At 33.2% G+C, this 10,666-nt stretch overlaps 1 protein-coding gene across 1 annotated transcript in view; it reads left to right on the top strand.

The window, feature by feature from the left end:
• Positions 1–3,331: 3,331 nt before the first annotated feature.
• Positions 3,332–10,666, top strand: part of LOC111985130 (MADS-box transcription factor 23) — a 26,373-nt gene continuing 19,038 nt past the window's right edge. The window contains exons 1-2 of the mRNA XM_024016781.2: positions 3,332–3,501; positions 3,714–3,932. Of these exons, the coding sequence (XP_023872549.1) occupies positions 3,751–3,932 (182 nt within the window). The 5' untranslated portion in view covers positions 3,332–3,501; positions 3,714–3,750. The remainder of the gene's footprint in view (positions 3,502–3,713; positions 3,933–10,666) is intronic.

The following is a 10,666-nucleotide window of genomic DNA, read 5'->3' as shown; positions in this document are numbered from 1 at the left end:
ACCCACTGCCACTAAAACAATACCCTCCCTCCACCAAAAAAATATTGTAATGGTTCTTGTAATTGCATCAAGGATCGTTACATCAGGTGCTAAAACAACATATCTCTAAACTTGATTCATCTTGCTTATTTAATATGTATTAATAATAACCATCTAAGTAAGCTGACTCAAGCTAATTCAAGCTTTACTCAACCTTTGAGTTTGAAATATGAGTTCAAGCTTCTCTCTTAAAAGCAAGTCAAGTCGAGCCAAACTAAGTCAAATTTTAACATGTTCATGAATTCACACTTATGCCAAAATTAATCATGATCATTTTTTAATTCGGTTGAAGTGAAAGTGCATAAACTGTTTTGACTTTTTTTTTAATAGAGCAAGTTGCCATTACTGTTTTTCTTTTTTGGGAATTCTTTTTTTTGTTTAATTGTAGAGAGGAACAAAAGTGGCTCAAATGTAAGTTGTAACCTTCCTTAATCAATAAATAAAGCTGTGGGAGAGATAATTCCTCAAATGCAACCTTCGAGAGTATATGTGCGTGTTAAATATAGAAAGATAAGGGCAAATATTGCTTTCCAAGTTTCTCTATCCAATAATAAAGCTAAACGCCAATGGCAAATGCCACCCCCAAAATGGAAGAAAGGCGCCCTTGGTTTTCGTAAACACGTGTTACTGATTCATAGGATAAGAGGCGCGTTCACACTATGCTTTATTTCTTATTACATACGCCCAAGAATCGAGGGCCCTTAAAAGTACGAGGAATCCCACTACACCCAAAACTCTCTCGAATGTAATGAGTTTAACACTCGCTCTCCTAGCTTGACATTTGTCCACTGCAATCTGTCTCTGTCTATCCAATCCCAATGAATGGCGAGTACTATTGTTTAAGGTACTCGCATTAGTGTGTGTAACAATTAGTGTCCGATCTGTACAGAGAAAAAACCTTAACGGTTTTGGGTTGAACAGGGAAACCACTTACAAGACAAGGAGTAATTGTTTCCTTAAATAAAAGGTTTTGCTTCTGATTTCTTAAAGTTACCACTTTCAACTTTCCATATAAAGAATGATATTTGCATCACATATCACATCGATTGCACATCTCAGGCGAATTTGAGCTTCCTTCTCAATCTCTCTCTCTCACTCTCTCTCTCTCTTTCCTCCATTTAAGATCAAATTAAGTAAGCTTTTTTTTTACTTCTAGTTCTACTTTCTTTTCTGGGTTTGATCTTTCATATTCTTGTCGCTGTGTTTTGTTGTTGTTATTCCTTTCTTGTATGGAAATTTTGGGTTTGACCTTGATTTTTGTTGGGTGGTTTCAAAAATTGTAGCCGATTGGGGTATCATTTTGATCATATTTTGACCTATTTGTAAACCCTATTCATATATCTAGCGATCTAGGTGAGTGAGAAAGGCTTTGATTGAAGAATATGGGGAGAGGAAAAATAGTGATCCGAAGAATTGACAATTCCACCAGCAGGCAAGTGACTTTTTCGAAACGAAGAAATGGGTTGCTTAAGAAGGCTAGGGAGCTCTCGATCCTTTGTGATGCAGAAGTTGGAGTCATTATTTTCTCCAGCACCAGCATGGGGGGGAGGGGAAGAAGGTTTATGAATTTTAAATACACAACCATAACAAAACCAGTTGTTATTTTGTTTGGTAAGGAAAAATATTTATTTCCTAAAAAAATACAAATATATATATTCAGGTACGAACACATCAATAAAGTCATAATTCCAATTACATGGGCAAAACATTACCCCAAAATTTTTTTTTTTTTAACATTACCCCAAAATTATATTTTGTAATCTCAAAATCTTGTATCCTTTTAAGTTTGAGACCCCTAATGAAGTTCTAAATTTAATTTCCTATAAATCATAAATACAAGCCTTAGATGACATTGTCCTTTTTTTGACATAACCGTACACTAGGCGTGTCCCCTGGGTGCGTAGGGGTTGCTACCCTTCCCTCTAGCACATTTTTACTTTGAAAAAAAAAACATTAGACATGCACCTACTTTGGAGAAAGGGGAGCCTTAATTTAAGAGAGGTTACAAAATTTCAAACCATAATAAGTTAATGCTTTGAGCTTTATAGTTGAGGTGCATCTACATGAGTCTCATCACAAGATTACAATATAAACAACTATCTTGGCAAGGATTATTAATTAGGTCAAAATTTAGGATAAAGTTTAGCTCCAAATCAGTTTGAAGCTATTTTTTCTAACTCGTAACTACATGGTGATTTATACAACTATTCATATATTATTAAAACAAGTCACATAACCCAGATAACAAAGAAACTTTTTCACCCACTGCCACTAAATCAGAACCCTCCCTCCCCCCAAAAAATATTATAATGGTTCTTGTAATTGCATCAAGGATCATTACATCAGGTGCTAAAACAACATATCTCTAAACTTGATTCATCTTGCTTATTTAATATGTATTAATAATAACCATCTAAGTAAGCTGACTCAAGCTAATTCAAGCTTTACTCAACCTTTGAGTTTGAAATATGAGTTCAAGCTTCTCTCTTAAAAGCAAGTCAAGTCGCGCCAAACTAAGTCAAATTTTAATATGTTCATGAATTCACACTTAAGCCAAAATTAATCATGATCATTTTTCAATTTGGTTGAACTTAGAAGTGCATAAACTGTTTTGACTTTTTTTTTTTTTTTTAATAAAGCAAGTTGCCATTACTGTTTTCTTTTTTGGGAATTATTTTTTTTTTTGTTTAATTGAAGAGACTGTAGAGAGGAACAAAAGTGGTTCAAATGTAAGTTGAAAACTTCCTTAATCAATAAATAAAGCAGTGGGAGAGAGAATTCCTCAAATGCAACCTTCCTTAGAGAGTATATGTGTGTGTTAAATATAGAAAGATAAGGGCAAATATTGCTTTCTAAGTTTCTCTATCCAATAATAAAGCTAAACGCCAAACGCCAATGGCAAATGCCACCCCCAAAATGGAAGAAAGGCGCCCTTGGTTTTCGTAAACACGTGTTACTGATTCACAGGATAAGAGGCGCGTTCACACTATGCTTTATTTCTTATTACATACGCCCAAGAATCCAGGGCCCTTAAAAGTACGAGGAATCCCACTACACCCAAAACTCTCTCGAATGTAATGAGTTTAGCACTCGCTCTCCTAGTTTGACATTTGTCCACTGCAATCTGTCTGTCTCTCCAATCCCAATGAATGGCGAGTACTGTTGTTTAAGGTACTCGCATTAGTGTGTGTAACAATTAGTGTCCGATCTGTACAGAGAAAAAACCTCAACGGTTTTGGGTTGAACAGTGAAACCACTTACAAGACAAGGAGTAATTGTTTCCTTAAATAAAAGGTTTTGCTTCTGATTTCTTAAAGTTACCACTTTCAACTTTCCATATAAAGAATGATATTTGCATCACATATCACATCGATTGCACATCTCAGGCGAATTTGAGCTTCCTTCTCAATCTCTCTCTCTCACTCTCTCTCTCTCTCTTTCCTCCATTTAAGACCAAATTAAGTAAGCTTTTTTTTTACTTCTAGTTCTACTTTCTTTTCTGGGTTTGATCTTTCATATTCTTGTCGCTGTGTTTTGTTGTTGTTATTCCTTTCTTGTATGGAAATTTTGGGTTTGACCTTGATTTTTGTTGGGTGGTTTCAAAAATTGTAGCCGATTGGGGTATCATTTTGATCATATTTTGACCTATTTGTAAACCCTATACATATATCTAGCGATCTAGGTGAGTGAGAAAGGCTTTGATTGAAGAATATGGGGAGAGGAAAAATAGTGATCCGAAGAATTGACAATTCCACCAGCAGGCAAGTGACTTTTTCGAAACGAAGAAATGGGTTGCTTAAGAAGGCTAGGGAGCTCTCGATCCTTTGTGATGCAGAAGTTGGAGTCATTATTTTCTCCAGCACCAGCAAGCTCTACGAATACGCCAATACAAGGTTGGAATCCCTTTCTTTCCCTTTATTTCTATTTCTTTTTTGGCTGAGAATCCCTTTATTTCTATCTCACTTGCTCTAAATAAATAAAGTTCCACTTGTCTTTATGAATGGTTCATGTGGAGTACGCATGTGATTGAAGTTTAATTATGTATATGTTTCTTGTATTCCATCTCTTTCTTTTCTTTTTCTCTTTGCTTTTAAGCAAATAATAATATTTCTAATCAAAATAGTTTTATTTAGATTTACATTGGAATACATCTATTTACAGTTGATGATTATATATAGGATAATGACAAATGATTACGGTAACATAAAATTATCCTTTGCCTCTTGAAGGTCCTTGAATATTGATCATGCATTTCTTCTATGTTAGTTATTCCATAAAATCTTTGGTCTTGTTTCAAAAAAGAAAGTAAATGTTTGAATTTTTATGATAATTTGTTCAAGTTCATTGATGAGTCATCTTAGAGTTAGATTTAAGATGTACTGTAACTTAGTGTGTATTGGAATTTAATTAGAAAGTAAATGTTCAACTAAGTTTAGCTGGTTGAGCCTTAACTTTTCTAAGGAGTAAATTAATTTAAAGTGTCCACCCTTTCGGTTTTGGTGTTAGATTATGCTTGATTACTCATTGATTTAAAGTCACAAATTGTTAAATATGAAGAACTAAATGCAGATTGTGGTGAAGATGGTGGATGTATTTGGTTCTGTGAAGTTTAATTTTCTAACAAGATTTAAAAGAAAATTTGCGAAAAGAAGAAAATTTTCTTTCAATGTAGTGAAGTGTCTTATTGATTCAAATGCAGATAAAAATTAATTCCATGCGATATTCTCTCTCTTTTGTATTAATTAACACATTGCTATTAAATTGGTAAAGGATGAATTTTCAGTGCTCACCATAGAATTCTTTAACTAAAAAACTGATAAACAGTTTAAATTATCTTTCCACAATGTGCATGGAAGACAATCCATATGCAATTTACAAAAAGCAAATAGAGATTCCTCTTGTCTAGAAGGCTTCAAGTAGTATGTTTGAAAATCAAGGGTTCATGCAATTATCATAGAACTAACAAATTTGTTCTATATCCATATATATGTACATAATAATTAGCTTTCTACATTCTTGGCCAAGTGATAGAAGAGGACTTACATGCTACAATTTCTCTTTGAATCCTTTCCATTACTATCTCAATGAAAGTTTTGGTCACACCATTACTCATTGCCATCAATATCACATCAATTTATATTGGTCTTTTAGCTCACAATTGTTGCCATTGTCCAAAACCATCACCATCACTATTAATTTTAAAGCACCAACACAATAAGAATTGCCGACACACTTCCCTCCTTCAGTATCAGCTCTCATCTACTCTATCATCTGATGATCGATTGTCTTTGCCAACATATGCCTACCAAAGCTTGTCATCAATATAATCAGCACTACTTCCACCTCTGAATCATCATCTCACTATTATCAAACTTCTCTTAAGCTTCGTTATCCTAGTATAAACAGGAATTAATCTTAGGTTCTTCTATCTTGTTCCAAAAAATCATAATGAGTTAAATCAATGGACATCCACAATAATTTTTAGATATTAGAAAAGCTCCCCGTATTACTTTTGATTTTATTTTATAAAGAAATAGCTGGAGCTGCTTTAAAATCTTGCTCTAACGCATAGTTGTTGTCACTACACCTACCACAATTGTCCAACCATTGTTTTCATAACTTCCCATATCAATCCATCACCTCATTCCAATCTCTGAAATACAATTATATATCTATATCATCATCGCCGCTGTTACCTGTCACAGTTCACCACATGTAGCTCCGTAGTACTCTAGTTCAATTGGAATCCATGATGATGAATGAATGAATCATTAAACAATAATAGTCATTCCTTTAATTTAATACCTATTCTTTTGAATTTTTTAGGTAGATTCCAATTTTATCATCATACTCGCCTGTGTACTTAAGAAGATTTTACATGTTTCATTAATGCATATGTAAACTGTTTTTGGTTAAGAAAGGTTTTATATAGTCACACAATATGGTACGGTTTTAGACAGAAAAAATTGTTTATATCTTGTTAATGAAATGATAGATTATACCATAAGTGTGTCATATCAATTGACAAAAATCAAAATTTATAATTAATACATTAGAAAAAGAAACTTTCATTTGTTTTTATTTCATTACTTATTTATCGAACATTTAGATATAAAAAGTATATGAATTATGTGGTGCCTTCATATGCTATTAGGCTTTTTGTAATATGGCTACATAAGCTTTTAAAGAGAAAAGTTATTACTTTCGCAAAAATGAGGGTGGAAAATGGAAAAAATGGACATGTTATTTTTGTGGTGAAAAATAAGAGAATGTAAGAGAATTGAAGTAAAACACCACACATACATATATATATATATATATAGGATGCGAGAAATGCAATGATCCCACATTCTTTCTGTATGAAGCCAATATTCCTAAAATGTAATGATCTCCTCGGAGTTGCTAAATTAATTTAGTTGCATTTGTTCAAAAATATTGTTATTTTTTAAAGACTGCATAATCATGAAAATTCCGTATGCATGGTTGATAGTTAATTTCAGGCCAAAATTTAAATTATACTCTTTAAGTTTGAGAAATTGATCATTTTCTTCTCTAAATTTTTTTTTTTTTTTTGGGTTGTTGTATTATAGTCCTTAATTTTGACATTTATATTAAGTTAATCTTTCCGTCAATTTTCATATATAAAACTGCTATTAAGTACAATAAAATAATGCCGCATCACATATGTGAAGGGTGATAGTTTTATAGATGACAATAGATACCTTATTGCCATTTAAGGGATATATATATACACACACACAAAATGGCAATTTAGGGTCCGTAAATACCTACTTATACATAAAGAAAAAGCATAAGAGTTTAGTGAGAGAAGAGATAGATAGTTTCACGATTATGGATGCTAAGAACTTGGCTCTAACCCCCAAGACTAAAGGTTTATCAAAAGAAATCAAAATTTGCAAGGCTTGAAATTGACCAAAAGACAGCCATTAGACAAAACTCAATAGTGAGTAAGGCTCTTCTTAGACTTGAAAGAAATCTCATAGGTGAGTGGGTTTTATGGTAGAGACTAGGTTCGAATTAGGGTTGTCCATGGAATAAGTTTGTGCCTAACATGGACCCAACCCGACCACTTCGAGTAGGGAAAATCATGACTCGTAACTGACCTGAATGGAGCTTCGGATCGGCCAGATTAGGCATTATTGGTTTTGAGTGAGTATTGGTCGAAATCTTGCCAATCAAAATCTTGTCAAATCTCATCAGATTTGGCTGGGTCTACCAAGATCTGGCCGATATTCTTCCAATCTGGCCAAGATCTGGCTGGATCTACCGAGATCTGGCTGAGATCTCCTTATATCAAAGGAGTTTGAGTTTTAGATTATCGGATTTTTGGCTGAAACTCACGATTGGTGACAGAGAGAGAACAAGTCATCAGACAAGTCAGGTTTGTTGGTTTCTTAGACAGCCAAACTACAACTCAAATCGATAGTATCGAGTCTTGGCGCCAGCAATCCATGGCCGACCAAACCACCACTTAGATCAGGCAATTATTGGATCAAAGAGCTTCAAGTTCAGGCGAGTGGTGGACAAGCCTAGTTTGAATTATGCATGCCATTTGACTACCAAGCTCAGATGGTTTTATAAGCTTGATAGGTGCTTAGTCAAAGTGGTTTTGAGCTTTGATGGAGGATGAGATGTTGATTATTATGGGTCATTGTTGATGATCTTAGATTGGAGCTTGAAGCTTTTAGGAGTTGTCCTTCCGATTGAGTTATGCCTTTTTTTTATAGCAGTTGTAGGTGCTCATTCATTGCCATGGTATATACTTTTCTAGATTTGATTTTACTTGCTTGGGATAGCAAGCTCTCAATCAGTCCTTGGAGAGGTAAGTTTTATGCTCTAGGCCATTTGTTGCCATCATTTAGTCAAATGCAATCGGCTTCCCTTGGATCTTTTAAGGTCTTTTATGGTATGGGTCTTGAAACTCATATAAAAAAATTAAAAATTAAAAAAAAAAAAAAAAAAAAAAAAAAAAAAATAATTTAAAAAATAAAAAAAAAAAAGAGAAAAAAAAAAAAAGAAAAAAAAAAAAAAGAAGGAGGCATGAACACACCCTTTAACAATTAAAGGGTGTAATGTAAGTAAACCACATATTGATCAAACTTGACTTTTAACGAATTTTTTTTTTCTAACTTTTTATTCCATTGCTTAATTTGATTAGTGCCATTTCTATGGTTGCATCAATTTGGTATTAGACCTTGTTGGGAAATTTAGACCTCAATTGATAGAATTAACAAGTTTTAAACTCAAATTGTTAATTAGATTTATTATGAATAAACCTTGTTAAAACAGACAAATATCAATATCATGTTAATATCATACACAGCGGAATAGTAAATAAGACAAGATATAATGACCTAGGAAAACCAATAAAACAAACTAGTTTTATAGTAAAAAACTTAGGGGAAAACTTTCCCGAAAAGCAATTCACTATAGTAAAGAGAAGTTTCAAATCTAGTACAAAACTTTGTCCTTAGACTCTACAATCCCCGTAGATGAATTTACAGCAGAAATCTTTTACCGCTTTAGAACCTCTGAACTCTTCAATATATGAACGCCACTCTTTTACACGGATCCTAGTACGTGACTAACTCTAGCAACTTGAAGATGTTGTTGGCTGCAAAGTTATACACTTCATCAACAATAAAGATTAAGAAGTACTTAGTTACAAAACCCTAAGGTGCAAAAGACACAGTAACTTCTTGCATAGAGAATAAGGCACTAGGTCACTTTTTGCATGTGTTCTGCGTGTATAACGGCTTTTAAAATAAGCCTTATATATTTCTAGGATTGTGAGAAAAGAAACCCTACATATACATGTCAACTAGGGCCAAAAATTAGATCTGGAAATTCTGATTTCATAGATCTCGACAGATTCAGCTTCTATCAAGCTTCATTCTTAAATCTCGATAATATTGTTTCTGTCGAGGTATCTATTAAGCTTTAATGAACAGATTTTCTTCACTTGTTTCTTAGTCCAATTTTCATGGTTTTAGTACTTGGCTTGAATAACATGTTTCTTGAAGTACTAAACCTATCTTAAATCTACCCAATTACAAGTAAAGTGCATTTTGTCAAAAGATTAACCAATTATATAAAATATGTCCTCAACAATCTCTCCCTTTTGCAATCCATGACAAAACCACAACAAAACAAATAATTATGAGAGAAGTCTTAAATCACTCAACTCATAACCACTTGTTGTATTATAAAATAAATCTATCCCTACTACAAACTCTTGAAAAACTTTGCAAGAAGAGAGTTCATGGCAAAATAGACTTTCACAACCTGTCTTTCTAAAACATTTAAACAAAACTCATCAAGGCACCATATGTGAAACAGAAATAAAGATTGCATACATAAAGAAACATGTGTATAAAGATAAAAAAGAAACAACACATGTAAAAATAGATGAAGAAAGCATACATCATATATATATATATATATATCAAAGATAAGCACAATGTATGTAAAAATGGTCACAAGACCAGTATACAAGAAGTTAAAAGAATCTCCTAAAACAAAAACAAAAAAAGAGGTAAACATTCCCCTAATAAGATGAAACACCACTCCCCCTTACAAAGGCATGTATTTCTCCCCCTAACATGCCAAATCTTAAAAAGAAACCACATTTTCTCTCCCTTTTTGTCATGATTAACAAAGGTTACAAGAAGCTATAAAACTTCACCCGAGAAACATATGGATGATCAAAAATGATCAAGGGGGCAAAAGGAATTCATAAAAATGCATGAATGTAATGAAAGAAGATGCTATGGATAACAAGATAATAGAAAGATGCAAAAATATGTGAAAATTAATGCATGCAAGAGGGTCTCGACAGATCGAGAAGCTGTCAAGCTGCTATCGAGCAGAAGCCAACCTTGATGGATCGAGAATCTATTGAGGATGTGTCAAGCAGACAGAGATCACAAGATTTCGGCTCAATGAATCGACCTATCTGTCAAGAAACTGTTGAGGTCAAACCCAAAAATCTTGATAGAAGAGATATCTGTCAAGATTCTGTCGAAAAGCTATCAAGGATGCAAAAAAGAGGTTTTTCAATGGAGAAAAACACATAAGATGAGAAAGCAACAAGATGGCTTCTCAACCGTAGATCTAATCAACATATTAAGCTCTTAAAATATCTCTCAACATATATGTAAAGCATTCATAGATCCAAAACACACTAAACAAGCCTAACTAATTTTATATTTCAAAGACAAGTTAAAACAGTTTAGCAAATATATATTAACACATGTATCCCTTGTGATGACCAAATCACATTATACCTGCACATGTATTAAGAGTAGTAAAGAATTTGTATGTTGTGTGTGAAAACATAGCAATAGTGCATAGGTGTCTCATATTATGAAGATTTAAGACTAGAGATGATCAAATACACTTATACACAATCATAACTGTTTGATAAGGACTATCACCTTCAAGGTACATCCTATAACTCCCACATCTCTAAAAACACACTTGCAACCATATTAAAAGCATTTTGATCTTTTTGCTTTTATTTTTTTGCATATTTTTCTATTTTAGCATAGCATGCATGAGCATATAAGAGAGAGAGAAGAAAATACCCAATTATGTAAGCTTAAAC

This window comes from Quercus suber, unplaced genomic scaffold (assembly GCF_002906115.3).
Source record: "Quercus suber isolate HL8 unplaced genomic scaffold, Cork oak 2.0 scaffold_267, whole genome shotgun sequence".
Lineage (NCBI taxonomy): Eukaryota > Viridiplantae > Streptophyta > Magnoliopsida > Fagales > Fagaceae > Quercus > Quercus suber.
Note: the sequence above shows the minus strand (reverse complement) of the source record. Positions and strands in the feature narration are given on the sequence as shown.